Source organism: Orbicella franksi, chromosome 6, assembly GCF_964199315.1.
Source record: "Orbicella franksi chromosome 6, jaOrbFran1.1, whole genome shotgun sequence".
Classification (NCBI taxonomy): Eukaryota; Metazoa; Cnidaria; class Anthozoa; order Scleractinia; family Merulinidae; genus Orbicella; species Orbicella franksi.
The window spans coordinates 13,141,680-13,162,973 of NC_138150.1; the positions used below are offsets into that span (position 1 = coordinate 13,141,680).

Consider the following 21,294-nt stretch of genomic DNA (forward strand, 5'->3'; position numbering starts at 1 on the left):
CGGAGAGATATCACTAGGAATTGTTTCAAAATAACGAAGCGTTTGCTTTTCTTCCGGGTTTTCTTGCAGTAATCGGTTTCGTTACGCTCGGGTCAAAGGTCACGTTTTCAGGAAGAAGTGCTGCATTTAGTTTGCTATCTCAGCGCTCGCGATTTTATTTACCCAAAAATTTTATTTCACTAATTTGAAGAAGAAAGAATGCTCTTTTACACCAAACTAGTCGTTTTGGGAAAAGCCGTGTACCAGAACGCCTTTTTAGCATTTGAAAATAAGCTAAATGTAGACCTCTTGTAAAACTGTCTTGGGTCGTTAATTTAGGAAATTCGTCAAATATTTAAGTTCTAATCAAATCACGATCTATTTAGCTCTAAATAGACAAAAAAGGACGTACAAATACGACGTGCAATCAGTTTGTAATGAAGATTTTTACTTTTGAGTTTACGAGCCTCTGAATATGCCGCTTATTTTCGATGGATTTTGGCCGATTTGGGGCATCGAAACGAAAAAATTGCGGAAAAAAATAATTTTTGATTTATCGAACTTAAAACGATATTTTTGTAACTAGTGCCCGTAGGGCTTCATTCTGGGCGAGTTTGAAGAAATTCGATTTTTTCGCTATTTTCAAGTCTAGTTGATATTTAGGCGAAGCTGCTCTTAACTATCCCTAGCTTGGAGGATTGCTTTTTTCTTCCTTTAAAATAGCAAGGAAGTTGGAGAAAAGGAATGAAAGAAGGCAAGGGCAATGACTTACAGTAATTTTTGTTGCCCTAAAATGCTCAAGTATTCCCTGCAGCAGAGGTTAAGTGAGCTGGTCATCATCATTTCCCTATATTAACTGAACTGACAGAAATAATTTTCATTGGCTGCTAAATTTCATTTCAGCACCATTCCCATCTGCATAATGGGCAAACAAATTTGCCAAAACATTTCAATTGAGGGGTGTTCTAGAGGTATTTTCAACTATCTGACAGACAACTTCAACAAAAGTATAAGCAAATCAACAAGCCAATGTAGGTCCAAGTTCCTTTCCTTTCAGAATTATCCTGAAGGTAAAATTATACGGTGAAATCAATTAGCTTCTAGCAATACCTTGTTTCTTTTCTTGATACTCCTTTAACATCTGCTCTCTCTGCTGTTTGATGTTCTCCAACTCTTGCTGATTGCTGTCACTCAAGGATATGATTGTTGTCTGCCTCTTCTGTGTCTTTTTAGCCATGTATGACATATACTCGTGCTGAAAATATTTGTGCATTTATTTTTCCTGGCTAGCTGGACTACAAATGCTAGCTCAAAGTATGTTAACAAGCCTACTACAAGGCTGAGAAATAACTCTTGTTTCCATTGCAGGAAGCAACTAGGAGTATGGATATGGCTCCTGATGGGATGCTCCAGGTAGCTAATCACAGGTTACTTCCTGGCCTTTGGTCAGGTAGCCCCATTAATTCTTTGGTACCGGCAGAGAATTAATGGGGAGAGTTACATGTAACTCTCTTTTCAAAGAACTGAACAGAACACAATGACCCTGGTTATTACTTCTCTCTCAATCTAGACCTCTCAATCTAGAGTCCAGTGAATGCACGAACAATACAGTGTATAAAGGTCCTCCACCTCCCATGTACAACTAGAAATATACTCTCGCAGTAGCATGCTTAAGTACGTGTACAGTTAAAGTATGTTATAGTACCTCCCTTATTTATTGAACATCTCAACAACTTCATCCAGTGAAAGGCTTGCAATACACAGTTTTTCACCCCCGCCAAATTGGCAATGCACATATTTGTGGTGAATGCAGTTACTTTTGCTTCCTCCGATAAGTCCAATTCCAGAAAACATATCAACATCTTCCGTCACAACAAACAAATACAAAACTTCCATTCTAGAGCAATCCATGTTTAGTCACATAATAATTATGATAAACTGTAAGACCCACAGACATATTTGTTATGTTTATCTGTAGCCATGGTTACAAAAAGTCTTTACATCCCATGATAGTTTTTTAAAGAATTCGCGTTTGCAAAACAATATGACAACCATGGTCAACTGTGGATTTATCATCAGTAATACTTAACATGTACCGGAGCAAAAGAAACTCAAAGTTCATAACTTAGAAATGCTCATAGTTCAAGAACACGATTCTAAGGAAAGTGATCAATTTTTAAAATGTTTTACCTGTGTTTGATGTGATTCAGATGCTCTCTTAAATTTGTCGTCTAACGTGATCGACTAGTTTTTCTCCCATTCTTTGTCGCTTTCAAAAACGCTAGTAGACTAATTGTTGCTATTTTAGAATAGTAATAAAATTGCAACTTTTTCGGAGAGGAAGATTGCGAATTTCTGCCATGTTTCTTTTTCAGTTGCTCTAGACTGTTCTAGCGTCCTAACTTGCACACTAAGGGTGTGACAGTTTGCACGCTTATCAAAACAAAAAGTGCACCTAACCCCCCAAATTTTGTTTTCATCAAAACGAATCCATTCGTTATTCGAAGCATTTGGGCAAAACATTTTTGAATTTGCTCGAATCCTTGATTTGCTATGCCCTTTCAAAGTCGCGCTTGAAGTGTTGCGTGACCACGTTTTGGGGAGTCTGGGGCGGTGGTTGTTGATGACGTCTACCCGGGAACCAAACACAATGGTGCCACAGTCAGCTCTCTGTATTTGCTCGAGAAAATGGAAAACAAAACTAATCGTTCCAGTATCTTTTGGGACTAAAACGTCCAAGTTTTGTTTCAGAATCATTTCTTTTTTGTCACTGGAGTCAGAGTTAAGTTTCAATTTGAAAGAATCCAAAATAAACTTCGATCGAGCACATTTGACAACTTGAGAGCAATTTGCAATATTTCAAGTGACGACGGGAAAGACTTCTTTGCGGATGAACTGCTTGTATATTAGGAATGGAAAGCTATATACGATGTGGAGGAGCAGGCAAACGAAAAGCAGTAGAGAAAACTCAAGGACTGCTTTGGATGGTAATTTTCCAGATTCCCACGAGTGTTTATAGCTGTTTACATTTGTCCTTAGTGAGAATGTATTTTGTCACAGTATGGTTGTTCTATTAGATCCAGTTTGTGCTTTACTTTCTGGAATGCTTCATGTTTATAACAGCGACGTACTTTTTCGAGACTTGATGACCTCCAAAACACTTTCTTCGATCCATTGAAAATCGTAGAATTGTTTGGACCTGTATTTTTGAAGCTGCGGGAAGCAAGGCGGAAGGAAACATAGCCTGCAATACAGGTGGATTAGCGGGCTCTAGTGTGATACACGAGCGCGCGCAAAGCGCGAGGTGAGAAAAATCCATTTTTCTCGCCTCACGCTTCACGCGCGCTCGTGTATTGCGCTAGAGCCTGCTAATCCTCCAGTACTGCAGGCTAAAGGAAAATACAATTACTGATTTTATATTGTCACACGTTTTAAGTCGTACCTGCAAATAAAAAATGTAAATTTTCTCAAAGTTTGCAGTGAAATTTGTCAGATAAGCAGAAAGGATGCGTTCCCCAAGCGGTCCAAGCGCTAAAACGACGAAAGCAACCAGGGTTTTGAATGTGGGGAGCTTAGATACGAGTGTTCCGCCATCTTGAAAGTAGCCAGAATTCCCAGAAGTTCAAACATGCTTCCCACGCCTTCCAGTTGCAACAAAATTGAGGCACCATCTGGTCTGTGTGGGTCTCCATGATTTACCAGACAGGTGGCTGTGTATAGAGTGTACTGAACAGTGGTGATCTCCATCACATTATGTGGCTGTATTGGAAACGAATTGAGTCACTCGTATTTTGTTGACAGATAATCGGTCAATGATCAACACTGTTCAATACACGTTATACAAAAAACAATCGGTATTTCCCTGAGAAAGAGTGAGGTAAACTATGAGATAGAGCCAGACAAACTAGTGTAATAACTGGATTTCACTTTGCATATTGAAAGATGAATCTCATTCTCTTTGGACACCAGACGAAAATAAAGCTAGATTTTACGATAACTCTAAGTGCTTGGCTAAACTTATTACAGAGGAAAAATAGATTTTGCTGTGTTGTCCAAAATCGGATTTAAAAGTACTGAATATATCCAAGAAGAAAAGACTTTTCTAGTATTTAGAAGAGTGCTGCACTTTGATGAAACTACAGCAAGAGGGTCAATAATGACTTGAAGAAAGATAAACTTTAACGTTCATAATTGAAATTTTTAGATTCTATGAAAAACTGGAATGATTGTACATGTTGACTCTAGAATAGCTAGTGGTAATATTTTAGGGTTTGTGAATTCATCAGCTGAAAGCAAATTATTAAAGAAAACAAAGTCAAATTGAAGCTTGTTTTCGAGACTTTATTAGTATACATATTTTATATAAAGAGAGCAGAGCCTCCCCACTGCCTTTCACTGGAGCAGCGCGATCAATGAAAATGTCTTGTCAATTAAATGCAAGTACATATTCTTTCCTTCAAATGGCTTGAAATTCTCGGTCTGGTGGGTAACTTTGAACTCAAAACCTTTTCCCAAGGTGGGGAACTTTGAATTGAAATCTTATCCCAAGGGTTAGGAAGTTTGACTCCAAATTTTTGTTTCTGATCAAAGTCCCCACCCTATCCCGTGATCCCCCCCCCCCAGGGCATAACATTGATAGCGGCATTACGCAGTCATATTTTCAACACTATCAGTTCACAGAGTGTGAGTCCAACAGTTTTGTTATCATGTAATTCTAAAGGATTAATCCTCCACTTTTATCTAAATCGAAAGAGAAATAAGTGTTGGTTGGCGGCCTACAGTTGCGTCTTATTTACATATCAGTTTATTGGTCGTAACACTTCTTGATTGATCACACAAGTTTGCGGGCTATGTTATAAATACTGTGGGATTGAAAGATATAGGTTGTCAGTAGTATTTCTACAAATTGCTGCTTGACTTTAAGCAGAAAATTTTGAAAATAGCGTTTGAAAGTCTGTGGAACAAATTCCAGTGAGAGTTCTTAAACGGTTCTCACAGTTCGCTTGTTTTGGTTCGACAAAATTAACATCGTTTACGTCTTTATTGTACCATTGACCGATCATCGCCAGTAAATTGTACAGTATATCTTTCTTTAAATCTGGGATATTGCTGCAACAGCCGATAGCACTTCTAGAAGGCGTTTCTGTGCACTTTTGGAATGTGTATTGCAACATCCTGAAGGAAATGAGTGGACATGAAATATTCAACCTTCCTGGGTAGAGGTCATGACAGCTGCTGGACCCATTCTCATCAAACTCGGTCGCAAAACAAAATGGTGGTTTTTTTGGAGCTATTTTCGAGATTTCGTCGGGGCACAGAAAATCGAGGATTTAACTGAATCCAAATTTTTCTCGCAGAAGTATTTCAAATAACAAGTAGATTCATTTTACGGAAAATAAATTTTGGGGTTAGGTGCACTTTAAGATCTCCGAAACAAAGCGTTGTGTATCCTTCATTGTTCTACAAATTAAATATGCGCATTAAGCGTGTCTCAGGACACACTAAGCGTGTTGGGCGCATCCTATCACCTTTATCCCTGTATTCCCGTGGAGGGTCACATATAGTTATTAGAATTTTCCATTGATCTCTTTTTCCCCAGGGGTCCACGTCTACCTGTTCATGAATGCATTAATGTTATGTTTGGAGTGGTGTGTGTAAATTTGTAAATTTCATAGTTTTACAGATCGTTTTTCCCCTAACCTGAATAAAAGCTAGACTTTTGCTACAAACAATGACAACCTCAAATGAACAGGCTATAATGTTTGGACCCTTAAATTGTCAGGATAGCTGCATAGATAGAATATGGCTTACACTTTCCAGTCGAGTTTGTTGAGCTTCTTCCTGTAGCCATTCATTTTCTTTTCTTCTGTAGTTATAACGTGTTAAGAAGTCACTTCTAACATGGGCCTCTTTAACATACATGTGGTATGGTATACTATGCTATGCTACGCTACGCTTTGGTATGCTATGTTATGCTAGGTTATGATATGTAAATAAACAACTAACACACATAAACATTATTGACAGCTATAACTATGAACAACCTAACTGGAGCATTATTCCGACTAACTGGAGTGCTATTCAGGCTAACCATTTCAGATGCTTGAGGTGGTTCAATTTTGTATTTTTTCAAACTATTTGTTTCCGTGGTTTGGTTTAAGGCGATTCCTCAGTATTGCATTGTGCAATGCCATACCTACTGCGCGCGATTTTCGCATCATTAGCGTGCGCGCATGAGCGCGTGCACGTACACAACGTAAGAGACTTCCCTCAAGCTGAGCTCGATTGCAAAATAAATGCTAGTTTTCTCTCAAACGTTACAAGCATGGTGACCTATATTTTTTTAAAGATAAATTTGGCATGAACATTATCCTCTTCAAGTTAAAGAATTAAAAAAAAACATTGTTCAGAAACAAAAAAAGAATTGCACAAAACCGTTACTCAAGGGTGCAAATTATGACCTCGTAAACAACGACTGGAAGAACGTTTTGAGTCAGTGTCATTTAGAATTGTGTGATTTTTGCATTAATTATATGTTACAGTGTTCGAAGTGGCTGAGACTTTCTGCCTGCCAAGATTTTCTTCAAGTATTGCTTTAAGGTGGCTGAACACAGTTTTTGATACCTGTGTTTCATTCACCTTTCTCTCTAAAACCCTTGATCTCTCGGTCGCCAAAACTGGCAGCAAGCAAGTTAACAACACAAACTTTGGTTTTTTGATGGTTAAGCTGACGTATGTGCCATTGCCATGGCAACACGAATAAAAATAAAAAGGCCTTTAAAATTGGTTTTGTTTATTTGTAGGAAGACTAGTCATTAGATTTTCTTTACAATTTATGTGCAACAAGCTTGTAACGATTCTCACAAGTTAACACCATTTTGCTAATAATTTAACAGAGATCTTTAATTATCCCTTGTTGAGAGTTTCCTTTGTTAAAGTTCAATTATTTTCAATACTCCAGTTACTTAATTCCTAAAGTATTTTCGTGCCAAATTTCGTGAAATTCTAATGAGTGGTTCTCGAGAAATAGGTGTATTTCCGGGAGTACAAATTTTCATTCAATCGCAATATTTTGACTTACTACACATGCGCTGCATTTAACTGGGTTCTTTCGGTAATAAAGAAAAAGCTGAGAATTGCTGAGTTCTTTCCATCTTTACCTTTTCTAACATATATTTGTGATGAAACACTAAAGCCATCAATACACTGCGTTCAAGGATAGAGAAAAATAGCACAGATAGTGCGGGTGTTGAGTAAATAGAATGATTGCTCTATTGATGGCATGTTTGTTTTTTGCAATCCTTGCGCACGCACTGAATTGCATCAGCAAAAGTGCGCGCGAAAACTGTGTTCTGCCACCTTAATAATCTTTGCTTCCAGCTACTGCAAAATTTAATGTGAACTGATGAAATAACGCACGTAATTAGGCATAAATGGGGTAAGATTGTCCCACCATATCTATTTAACGAGCAAGGTAACCGATCCTTTTTATTGTATGTTTTGAAACAGTGCTTGGTAGGGAACTTTCAAGGAAAGTTTCAAAAAAATTGTTCGGCAACTTTTACTTCCGAGGAATCACCTTAATTGTTGTTTCAGGCTTTAGTACAGTGTACTAAGCCATTATACTATCCATACATAACACTCTCCTCATTATAATAACGATAAGTACTGTACGTCACTATCCTCAGAGTCCCAGGGGCAGTTAGTTGGAGCGAGAGGAGATAAATCGGGCAAAGAAATGAAGCGTCGCAGGTTTACAAGTAAGGCGGAAAAAGCGCTTTACTGGTAAACACGCTTCATTTCTTTGCCCGATTTATTTCCTCTTGCTCCGACTAACTGCCCCTAGGCCTCTGAGGAGGAGTGCGTCACAATCTGGACACTAAATGATAAGTACATGTAACAGAAATTTAGGCTAAATTCTTGCAGTCCAGAACTCAGATCTACACACCTTGGCATAAGTGATATTCACTGCTTTAAAGGATACAGCTCCTCCACTTCCCTCTTTAAATTAGATACTTTTTCTGTTAAAATCTCCAGTCTATAAAAAATAAAGCAAAACTAAGCAAGTAAATTAATATGGCATAATTACGATACTCAATCAAATATCAAGTTGATATTAATTTTTCAGCAAATTATAAAAAATCACTCACATACTTTGTTGTGATTATCTATTTCCATTTCATTTATTTCTCTCTGTCTCTAACATAAAGGAAGGAAGGAAGGAAGGCAAGAAGCGGTAGAGCACGAAAGAAATGTAGGGCAAACCACGAGACATAGTCGAGTGTTTTTCCCTACTTCTTGAGTGCTCTACCGCTTCATAAGTGCTTTACAACAGAACAGAGCACAGTCAAAGCTTCTTTATTTGGTAAGTTGAGTAGGCTTGCCACTTCCATTTCATAACATAAAATGTAGGGGTAGCCACGCATTTTTTAAAGTTATTCATCTCTTTGTTTTATGATAAAGAATTCAATAATTTCCCCATGCATTCGGCTGAATTTTCAAGCCAAACTGTTTTCCAAACGAGTAAAAGTGGCATCAGCCGTGTTCTGTTCCCTGATTAAGCATGCTAAAATAAGCCAATCACAATCCTTGTTAGAATTGTTCAAATAATTTGATTGGCTAACGAAGCCACAGCTGTCAATCACAAACTGGACGTCAGCTAAGCTTCCAGTTTCAAGTAGTTGCGATCGGCTTTCGAGAGAAGAACGATATTCAAAGTTTGCTTTTTAGTTAATTTTTAAATAACGATCTAAAGACAGGTTATAAGGTTTGTAGTCCAGAGGAATCCGGCTGTATTGTGGCTCATGAAAACATATATTTTTCCAATGGAAATTACGAAACAAGGAGCTCAAAGCTTGCAGATGAAAATGCGAAAAGCTGAGTTGAATTTAAAAGGAGCTACAGTTATTTACAGCTTGCAGCTGCTTGCAGCAAGATTGCACGAACTAGCGTAAAAGTTAGAAAGACTAAACTGCTCCCACTGGTTATACTCTGAGCACAGAAGAGAATATCAGAGCAAGCTTTGAACTGACCACTCATCGGTTTACTTCGCTGAGATGACCGGAGAACGAGCGTTACTACACTGCATGTAAGTGTTGTTTGAGCAATTGAGCATTTTTACAAAAATAAAGCTTCTCATCGTAAACAGAGACAGCTCAATTGTTGTTTTCTGCCGTTGTTTTACTTCTTAAGTATAATTTCTGCCTTTGTAACAAATATGTCTTTTATCGAAGCACTGGTTAGGTTGAGAATTTGTTTACTTCGCTATGGTCAGTGGCCATGTGACTGGAAAAAAGGGGACTGGACACCTGTCTATAAAAAAGAGGACAAGAATGCCAAGGAGAATTACACACCTGTAACTGTGCTGTCATGTGTAAACAAAGTGTTCGAGCACTTACTGGGAAATCAGGTGACAACAAAGTAAGATGATCGTCTTGGTGATGGCCTTACAGCTTATCAAAGGCACAATAGTTGTGAAACAACATTGATCGGTTTAGTAGAGGATTGGAAATTGGCTGGGAACGATCGTCCGACAGTGGAAATATTATCAACAGATATGTCCAAAGCTTTCGATAGATTACACCCACCTCTTATGCTATGCAAATTAAAAGCTTACGGTTTCCAGGACAGAGCACTGGATTTATTGCGCAGTTACCTGTGCAACCGCTTAGGCAGTCACTGCACATTGGGTCGGTAACTAGCTCATGGAATAATAAGGAAAGTGGCTGTCCTCAGGGATCCGTGTTAGGGCCACTATTGTGGAACATCTTTCAGAATGATCTTTCATACAACGTAGATTCTGCGTTATCAATGTATGTAGACGATCATCAAATCTATGAGAAAGGGCAAAACACGTGTACTGTACTTGCAAAAATTCAGAAGAGTGCCACCCTAGCGACCAATTGATATGATTCGAACCTCCTTCAGGGTATTAAACCTGAAGAAATATCAAACAATGAGCATTCGGAATAAAAGTCTGACTGACCTGTGGAGACAAAATGTGTCTAATTGTTAACAGCAAGGATATAATGGAATTAGAAAATTTGAAGCTCCTGGGCATAATGATAGATTGCGATCTTAATTTTAATGTGCATATTAGTAATGTCTGTAAGAAAGCTAGCCAGAGAATTGGAATGATCATGAGGTTGAAGAATCTTATACCAACTGAGGCCAAGATACATCTCTACAAAGCAGCTATCCTCCCTCATCTTACATATTGACACCTAGAGTGGCATTTTTGCAGAGCCTTGGACACTCGTAGATTAGAGAGAGTACAGGAGTGAGGACTGCATGCTGTTTTTAGAGATAAGTTGTCTAGCTACCAGCAGCTGTTAGAGAAAGCCAGTCTACCAACATTGTATAATAGGAGACTACAAGACATATGTATTTTAATGTATAAGGTTAAACATAATTTGTCTCCGCGGACTATTTGTAACATGTTTTATACTAATAGTCACACTTATAGTTTACGGCAGAGAGATTTTCATTTACGTACAGTAGATTTAACACTGTTACGTATGGAAAACATTCAATTCAATATCTAGGCCCAACTGACTATGGAGCAAACTGACAAATAAAGAAAGATTGGTGTTAAATCTCAAGCAGTTTAAGACCCACGTGCAGAGGCTAGATCTAGACAACATCCCAGATGGATGTAGTGGCTGCCATCTTTGTAACTCATAATTTTAATTTCTCTTATAGGACTTTTCTGTATTTTAGTTAGGTGTTATTAGTTAGTTTAAGGTGTTCCCTATTAGCAGTGGGGATAAAGTCATTATTGTTATTATTATCATTATCATTAACATTATCATCAACATCGTCATCGTCATCATCGTCATCATCATCGTCATCATTATCAATACTATTATGTGTTTTGTTGGCGGGAATCTAGCAATTAACACTTAATAACGGGTGAATTTTGTTTCCCTCGAATCTCAATGTTTCCCGAGACCAAGTCGAGGGAAACATTGAGATTCGAGGGAAACAAAATTCCCTGTTCCCCAAGAGACCAGTCATTAAGTGATTTGTTATATAGCAAAATAAATTCCTGCAAAACAACACAAATCCTCAAAACAAATTCTGTTTCCCGCTGAGGGCCCCCTCCTTATGTATCCAGATATTTTTGAAGCCACAACTTTTTCTTTCCGGATTCAAAAATTTCCCCGTCCACACGTACAAAAATATCCAGATTCGCTGCCAAATTCGCTGGATGCGTGTGGACAAAAGCCATATCCGGAAAGAAAAACTTGCAGATTCAAAAATATCCAGATACGTGTGGACGGGGCCTCAGACTTCAGCGACAACATCAGGCCACAGAGAGAAATAAATGAAATAAATGAAATGGAAATAGATAATCACAACAAAGTATGTGAGCGATTTTTTATAATTTGCTGAAAAATTAATATCAACTTGATATTTGATTGAGTATCGTAATTATGCCATATTAATTTACTTGCTTAGTTTTGCTTTATTTTTTATAGACTGGAGATTTTAACAGAAAAAGTATCTAATTTAAGGTTACTGTAAACCTTCGCAGGTGTCCTTAGCGATAAAAATATTACCGCGCTGTCTTAAAGACAACCACCACAAATTATATATCAATGCAAAGGTTATAGAATGCTCTATTCGATAAAAATTGTTTTGCCTCAATTTAATCATAAGGCGAGCGCGACCTAAAAGCGCGAAACGACCGACATTCCATTGAGCGAATTTATTGGGTATCAAACTCGACCACATCAACAAAGCTACTGCATTATATCATTCACGAGGCATCAATCATCAAAACTGTGTGGGGGATTTGCGTTTTTCAAAATTGATCTCCTGCAATGGCCTTCGTCGTAAAAAGTGTCACTGTATTTCTGGACATCAAACTTGACAGAAATTTTCCAAAACAACCAATAGGAATATTGAAAAACCCTCACACGGTTTTGATGATTGATGCCTCGTGAATGATATAATGCAGTAGCTTTGTTGATGCGGTTGAGTTTGATACCCGATAAATTCGCTCAATGGAACGTCGGTCATTTCATGCTTTTAGGTCGCGCTCGCCTTATGATTAAAAAAAATTGAGGCAAAACAATTTTTATCGAATAGAACATTCTATAACCTTTGCATTGATATATAATTTGTAGTGGTTGTCTTTAAGACAGTGCGGTAATATTTTTTTTCGCTAAGGACACCCGCGAAGGTTTACGGTAACCTTAAAGAGGGAAGTGGAGGAGCTGTATCCTTTAAAGCAGTGAATATCACTTATGCCAAGGTGTGTAGATCTGAGTTCTGGACTGCAAGAATTTAGCCTAAATTTCTGTTACATGTACTTATCATTTAGTGTCCAGATTGTGATGCACTCCTCCTCAGAGGCCTAAGGGCAGTTAGTCGGAGCAAGAGGAAATAAATCGGGCAAAGAAATGAAGCGTCTTTACGAGTAAAGCGCTTTTTCCGCCTTACTTGTAAACCTGCGACGCTTCATTTCTTTGCCCGATTTATCTCCTCTCGCTCCAACTAACTGCCCCTGGGACTCTGAGGATGGTGACATACTGTACTTATCGTTATTATAATGAGGAGAGTGTTATTTAACAATTATTCCATGAGCGCACGTTGGATATGAGATGGTAAATAGCCAACGAGGCCCGTAGGGCCTCGTTGGCTATAACCAATTTCATATCCAACAAGCGCGAATGGAATAATTGTTTTATTAAATTCGGTGCATTTGTATTCTTGGAAATATAGCTTAATTTTATTGGGTTTTAATTTTACAAAATGGCCGGAAGTCGATGTGACAAAAACAACAACAAGTGGGAAATCACATGACATGCACGCCGTTTGTAAAATTAGTTGAATGAAAAATTTGAGAGCGAAGCAAACGAATTTGCTGAATGAAATTGCAATCAAATAGAATTCAAGAAACGTCTATCAAATGAAGGAGATATAACCTTGGCCAGAAAGTTTGAAAAGCGTTCGAGTTCGAGTCATGGAGAAGAGCTAAATAATTGTGCACTTGCACATTGCCATCGTAATAATGCTGCGGAAAACTTTGATCGCCATGTGACACAGACGTTGTGCCAAAATTATTCTCGACAAGATCTCTCTCAGGATTCCCTTGCTTTGAAAGCCTTGGCATTTCGAGCTGTATGTGTGGAGCTCATTGTTGGTCAGTTTTAGAGTCAAGGACAGAAACTATCTTAGCGTCAGATTCATCTTCAGAATCTCCGAGGCCACCCCGGTGGTTTTTCGTGGCTGGTAAAGAACCGGGCTTACTTCGGTTCAGCTCAAAACACTCAACTCCTTGAGGTGTATTTCGCAAGGACAGAATTGTTGGCGCTAGCTGTCGTTGATTCTTTTCGTCGTCGTCACCCAAAAAAGAGACTGAGATAAAACTAGGTTGTCCTCTGTAGCTGTGCGGGATTCTTGCTCTCGGCCGATCCAAGCTTGCTTAGTCGAACAGTTTCCTCATCTGCTCATTGGAAACTGGTTTCTTATGGACTACGCTGGCAATTATGCCTGTTTTCCTGCGGCCTTTTACAAATGCATATGCTCTAATAATTTATTTGCCTGGTCAGAGATAATGGAAAACGGTTTGTTGTGCGGCGGCGTGCGAAGGAAATGATCAACTGGCGGCTTTAATGGATTTAATCAATGAACTTTTGCAATACGTGTCATCTTTCTTCCTCGCAGGGGGAAACTTAACGTATACGTACCGTTAAATAATCTTATCTCGAGCTTTGTGGCTTTTTTGTTGTTACTGGGACGGCATTGTCCATAATTTCCTGTATTTGCTGTGTAGATAGCTCACCGAATGTGCTTTTTTTCATCCATTTTTTTTGTCGACGAACCTTTGCTTCACGCGAAAAAGCTCATGCCAAGCGACATTTGCCGCTTTCATTTCCATATAAGGTCAAACGCAGGTATAATGGCTGGTAACCGAGATCCAGTGAACCAATCAGAAAGCTAGAATTGCATTATCCGAGGCTGAGAATTTAATAAGTATGGATATTATAATGGCTTAGTACACTGTACTAAAGCCTGAAACAACAATTAAGGTGATTCCTCGGAAGTAAAAGTTGCCGAACAATTTTTTTGAAACTTTCCTTGAAAGTTCCCTACCAAGCACTGTTTCAAAACATACAATAAAAAGGATTGGTTACCTTGCTCGTTAAATAGATATGGTGGGACAATCTTACCCCATTTATGCCTAATTACGTGCGTTATTTCATCAGTTCACATTAAATTTTGCGGTAGCTGGAAGCAAAGATTATTAAGGTGGCAGAACACAGTTTTCGCGCGCACTTTTGCTGATGCAATTCAGCGCGCGCGCAAGGATTGCAAAAAACAAACATGCCATCAATAGAGCAATCATTCTATTTACTCAACACCCGCACTATCTGTGCTATTTTTCTCTATAATTGAACGCAGTGTATTGATGGCTTTAGTGTTTTATCACAAATATATGTTAGAAAAGGTAAAGATGGAAAGAACTCAGCAATTCTCAGCTTTTTCTTTATTACCGAAAGAACCCAGTTAAATGCAGCGCATGTGTAGTAAGTCAAAATATTGCGATTGAATGAAAATTTGCACTCCCGGAAATACACCTATTTCTTGAGAACCACTCATTAGAATTTCACGAAATTTGGCACGAAAATACTTCAGGAATTAAGTAACTGGAGTATTGAAAATAATTGAACTTTAACAAAGGAAACTCTCAACAAGGGATAATTAAAGATCTCTGTTAAATTATTAGCAAAATGGTGTTAACTTGTGAGAATCGTTACAAGCTTGTTGCACGTAAATTGTAAAGAAAATCTAATGACTAGTCTTTCTACAAATAAACAAAACCGATTTTAAAGGCCTTTTTATTTTTAGTGTTGCCATAGCAACGGCACATACGTCAGCTTAACCATCAAAAAACCAAAGTTTGTGTTGTTAACTTGCTTGCTGCCAGTTTTGGCGACCAAGAGATCAAGGGTTTTAGAGAAAAAGGTGAATGAAACACAGGTGCGCTGGCATTTCTTGGCTTTGCATGTACCTTGAAAGATAATTAATCATTAACTTTCTTTAACATTTCTTTCATTTGGCCATCATTCTTTGAGCCAGGATTTGCTGTGATATTTGGATGCAGTGATATGCATATTGTGTTTTTGCAGATGTCCTTGTTTTGCTCAATTTATCCAGTCAGAAGCTTCAATCTGATTCAGTTTGAAGGAATTTAAAAGCTTATTGGTAAAATTTCTTTAAAGGTTCTTGTGTCGAGTAAATGATCAGTATTTTATGGGAGCTCCATTTTTAAGCCTGCATGGCTAAATCTATATTCTATTCATTTGCAATATTGAGCACATAACTGATTTTACCCACAGCTGATCACGACAAGCTAATGCCCTGTAAGTCTCACTTTGAGCACTTTAAAATGGTTAGAAATTATACAAGTATCTTAGTCAATGCTATTTAAAGTTACACATTTTACCACATTGGTTTAGACTGACTTTGGAGGACTGATATCCTCTGTAGCAGATCCTTTTAAAAGTGTGTTTGTAAGCATTTGACTACTGCCAAATTGACTGTAACTCCCATATCTAATGTTATTTTCAAAGGTGAAACTAAATAATTAAAGTGACCTAATGCTCTCTGATAAATCTTTAATTTTTCTTCCATTTCTGAAAGCTCCCCATGGGTTAAACTACTGTACATCTCTCCAGTACTACTGCTAGATGACTTTTCTTAACTTGACATTGACAATTTCTGTTTGGGTATTAAATCATCGTTGATGGTTGAGAATCATGCCAATAAACTTGTGTGACATTTTATTTCTAGATTGGCACAATTGCTCAAGGTTTATTGCACTTGTAGTTGAAGCTACTGAAGCTATATATAGAAAAAATTGTTTATAGGACAGGAAAAATTTCAAATATTTAAAGTGACTTAATGAAGTAAAAAATAATTGCTACTTATTTGCAGGCTTTTCAAAGTAAAGAAGAATAGCATTTTCCGTTTTGGAGTATCTTTTTTCGTTTTAGAGATAATTTAAAAGAACACTGCTTTTAATTAATATCTCTAGAGTTATTCTCGATTGAGTGTTGTGCTATTTTAGTGGAACCACCTACAGTGACATCGTCACTTTCCTTATTTGCATAATACAAAACATAAACATCTCTGAAACAAAAAAAGATATTTCAAAAAGGAAAACGCCATTCTTCTTTGCTTTGAAAAGCCTTTCAAATAAGCAGCATTTATTTTTTACTTCATAGGAACTTTAATAGTTAATTGACACAGCTCTAACATGATATGGATTTAGCATTTGAATGTCTGTGCTGAACAGCTCTTCCGCAGCGCATCCTTTACAAATCTTCCTCAATCACTGTTGTAACAATTCCAAAACAAGACTTGAAAGCTTGAAGCATTTGTATAGGCTAATTGGCCCTATGAAATGGACTTCGTTGGGACTTTCTACTACACTCCACAAAATCATTTGTTTGATCTTCCAATGTTTTCACTCATCATCGAGTAATACAAAGAGACAAAAAGAGAAAGACAGACTTTGATTGTCGCAAAATTCCTCACAATCATTGCTATTTTGCCTACCAGCAGAGCAGGCACGTACCATCAGTAACTAACTCACATCAAAATACTCTCTGCGAGATTTTCTGTGAAACACGCGCAAACAAAATGCCACTTATGATGCTCTGAAAATCAACAACAAACATTTTGTTGATCTAAACCAGTGTGTAGTCTGTTATTGTCTAATGGCTACTCCGCGCTGTTCATCTTAGACACGTCACTGAAATCAGTTGACTCTGAAGGCCTGGGAGAAAACATTACAGGAACCAGGCCAGGTGTAGCCCATTGCAGATATTTGCCTGTCAGTTAAAGGCCATTCACAACAGTGACTCGAACTTAATCCTCACTTAAGATGGAGAGGTGAAGAGAAATCAAATTGCCTACTTCAAATGAGTAACTGTGCTTTGACACTGATAATAAAATATTGCGTTCAAGTAGTGTAATGCAATCCGAATCCAGTTTGTATCAAGAATTTTTCGGATGTATTTGTTCCCAATTTGCCCCCCAGGACAGAATGTTCTGTGGTTCAGAGACGGCAAATGGCAAAATTTACTTGACCCTTCAACCTACCCTGGGCTGAATCAGACTTTGGTTTTTTCCTGCCCTGAGTCTTATCCCACATGTATTGTGAAAGAAGGTATAATATAAAGATTTACCATCACTCAGAATGCATTTATTATTCTCAACATTAGCTGCTTCATTATGTCTTCATATGAACACGATGACTTTCCCTGTGAGAGTGGACCATAATATTGCATCCAAGCAGTCTTTGTAAAACCCACACATAGATATGGGCAAATTTAGACAATTATCAAAATGGCTCTGCAAAATGAAGTTTCCTCCTATACTTTATCCAGATTATCAGAATAACTCAAGAAAATTTGCCAAGGACTTATAACATAATCTTCAATATACATGTACTTCTTCAAACACATGGTTCTTTGACTTGCACTAGAATCATGGATTCTAAGTCAACCATATCATCTTTAACCCAACATATTCAAAGTCATTAATCAAAGCTAACCGTTTTATCTTATCCTTTCCTTTCCAAATGGAATTATAATTTTTTTTAAATTAAGCATCTAATTCAAGTACATGTAACAGAAAACAGTTTGCCTCGTTATCTGGTACATGTACTAATTGACTGATTACCAAACATATGGTGTACCACTCCACAGAGGTCAGTTCTCGGACGACTTCTATTTCGTTTGTACATAAATTATATACCTATATGCTCTAAAGATGAATCTCAGTATCTCCAATAGTATCTATAAATCCAATGCTTATGTTAAATATTTGGGAATTATTTTTTTATACTAATCTGAACTGGAAAGCACATCTACATGAACTGAGTAAAAAAATTTCAACAGGTATCGGAGCGCTATACATGTATCTTAAATTAGCTATCATGTAAACAAAAATATATTGCAGCCGCAATTACATTATTCAGACACTTATTTATCCCTTCCTTATCGATGGCTTATCAGTTTGGGGCAATACTAATAATATAGTTCTGCCCTTAGACCTTTAACTTAAAACTTTTTTGAAATCAGATGAGCACTCAGCCCCTCTTCAAAGAACAAGAGATTCCAAAACAAAGTGACCTAATGTTACCCTTCACAATGCGCTCTTGTGTATCAGTATGATATTCATGATAACCTTTTTCCATCTTCCTTTTAATTTCGTTCAAACAGTACCATCAATTCACCAGTACAATACTAATAAAGGCTTGCTTCCAAATCAACTTACTATATCAACAACATCAAAACAATTCAACATTTTAGCTTGCTGTGAGCTGTAAAATAAAGTTTGGAATAATTTGGATGAGAGTATTAAACACCTCCCCCTTTAAAGTTTCAAATTAAACAAAGTTATAAGCTTAACATCTTACAATCACATTGCCAACATTCATGAGTTTTGATCTGGCACTTAGGTAATACTAATTTACTGATTTCTTCCGCTTATTTATTTATTTTTTCTTTTTTTTCCCCTATTTTGTCTCCTCACTGCTTCCCCCTGCCAGACAACCCAGGAGAAATTGAAGTACTTACTGTTACTTTGAAGTACAACCGAATAACAAAATAAAGGTATATAAAAGATTTAAATCCGGTGTTTTCCTTCGTTGATGTACAGAAGTCACAAACAGCCATGTTTTCAAACCCAGGCCTCCCTGAAATGTTATGACGTGCAGGTAATCATTCTTTTCTGAGGCAAAGTACTTCACAAGTTGTCAAATATACATTTACAGGTTAGAAAATTCTGTTAATTAATCAGGGATGTCGGAGATTAGCTAGCCAGCTTTTCAGGGTTATGAACCCCGTCATTATTTATAGAGTAATCAAATAGCGTATCTTTCGAAAAACAGTAAACTTTATCTTGTTTGCCATTCCCCCTTGAATATCATTATGATGGCTGGTCTTTGATGTATAAACCTTTAGGTTTTTCATTGAAACCACAGGCTTTTTGCTGTTGTTACTGTATTATAACTCTCTTTCGTAAATATGCAAGTGCTATACTTTCTGTTTCAAGGAAGTACTTTTGCTAAGCATTAAGTTGCTAACGCAAAAGTGTGAACATCCTGCTTGAGTGATGTTTCAAGGAAGCCATTTGGTGCCACTTCGTATCAGTTACATTCATATTTAAGCAACAAATTAAACAATATTTTAAGGAAGACCAAGCAATCATCAGGGCAACAAGAGCCAGGGGTAACATAGGTTGTCCTGCATTTGGAATAAGGACAACTCGCCTGGATATTTTTTCAATTTTGAGCACTGTCACCCTACGACCAAAAATCCTTTCAAGAACTCGTATTCAAGGCATTTAAGAATCGGGAATGCAGTGGTTACATTGATCGCCAGCAGGTCAGATGGATTGACTGAAATTTACTTTTCTTCAAACTAAAGCTACTCATTTTTAGATGATGATGAGAACTGTGAATGAAGTAAACAACGATAAAACAAAAGTACCGGATGAATTAATTTTTCGTAGTGTTTCACTTGTTTGTTCTACTGGCAGCCGAACTTGATGAATAAATTGATTCACAATAGATGTACATGTAAACTTATTATTAAAACTACAGCTACATATGTGTATACAAATGAACAATTGCTTCTGTGTTTTTGTTTTAGTCCATTGTTCTGTAGTCCTTGATATTCACCTAGCTGAAAATCATGCTAGCTGAGATGATTTTATATATTTTTGATCTGTCTAATTTCTGGCAATATTGTCTTAATTAGGTTCTAGTGAATCAAATATGTATATATGATTATTAATTTTCCCCTGTACATAGTTCTTATTCTTTTGTTAATATCTTTCGTGTTTGTAAAATTTTATATTTTGTGTATAGTAGGTCCACATCAGCCCTTCGGCTGCCAAATCCCCTCTACAACCTACTTATCAAATAAAGTTTACTTACTTACTTACTTACGATGCTAAGACAATAATTATTCACCTCAGGCTCAGTGAACATTTGAATTGGTGAATATTTACCAAAGTTCACTTCGCCTTCAGTGAGTAATTGTTCATTATAAGCCAGCTTTGCCTGAAATATTTAGGGTTTTATAATAGGCCTTATCATGGTTTTCGATGCCATCTTGACAGCAGGGGTTGAAACATTGCCTGTCTAACTGCCGATTTCAGGTAATTTTAGGAGGTAAAAATTTTCAGGTAAAAAGTATTGATGCCTGTCGCTGGTGACAGGCAAGAAAATCCTTAGTAATTCAGAATTTATTAATTTGAATAATATTTCCATCTGTTTTCCACCCACAGTCGTGCTCACTCGTGCAGTTCTCGCATGGTAGTTACCAGACTCTACTCAATAAAAGCAAGATGACGCAATCTTTGCAGTGCACATGACAAAGACAGCAAATGTGACTTGCTCTATTCTTTGCCGATCAAGGAAATTAAGGTGGGATGATGCTAAAAAACTTAGGAGACTAGTGGATGCCTATGGGCAAAACCAAAGGCCTAAACAGGCTGAGACAATCAATTGACAACAAAATGTCATTGCTTTCTATCAGTTTATTACTAAAGATTGTACAACCTCAGTTGAGTTTTAAAAAGTGAAAATAAATATTAAAATAATATTGTTCAAGTTGGATGTCAGTGGAGACAGGTGAAAAAATATTCTGCCTGTCACTAGACACAGGTACACAGTCTGGGAACATTTCGACCCTTGTTAACGGGTAGGCAAAGCAGTCAGAATTCCAGTGTTTGTATAGGAATCCAATGGCAAATAACTTTTTTCCAAAATTGACTTTTACACAATTTGTGAATGGCAACATTAAAATACTAGGTAGAAGATTGTGTTCACCTAGTTTGAATGATGTAGCATGGCTAGAAGACACTCAGTTCATTTTTTCTAATTTTCCACACATTTGTCTGTAATTTTTTCCCCAAGAACCGTGTCTGCCCAGCCAAATTTACAGCATGGATAGTAGAAGACTGGACTGGAAACGCATATCATGTGGGTAGATTTCTCATCACCAATTGGTTGTTTCGTGCTTCAAGATGGTGTCTGCTGTTTCCGTCATAGAGGAAATTTGTAACGAAAAGATGGCGAATATGTGTTATCCTTCATTTCGTTCTTTTTCTCCGGTTCTTGTAGTAGTTTAAGTTTTGACATATATTTTTTCTTTGCTTGCCGTTTCACCACGATGACGACCCTGCAAAGCCACAGTTGAACTTTCAAGGTAAGCGCTTGTTACTGCTCATTGGTATTATTGAGTTATTTTTTGTAAAAAAAATACCTCTTAGTTGGCGCATCAG

General features: G+C 37.3%; 1 protein-coding gene across 1 annotated transcript in view; it reads right to left on the reverse strand.

The window, feature by feature from the left end:
• LOC145489673 (coiled-coil domain-containing protein 166-like) overlaps nt 1–21,294 on the reverse strand; it is a 77,389-nt gene that overhangs the window by 29,776 nt on the left and 26,319 nt on the right. The window contains exons 2-4 of the mRNA XM_081468706.1: nt 7,964–8,017; nt 5,791–5,845; nt 1,090–1,234 (exon numbers count right to left, since the gene is read on the reverse strand). Of these exons, the coding sequence (XP_081324832.1) occupies nt 1,090–1,234; nt 5,791–5,845; nt 7,964–8,017 (254 nt within the window). The remainder of the gene's footprint in view (nt 1–1,089; nt 1,235–5,790; nt 5,846–7,963; nt 8,018–21,294) is intronic.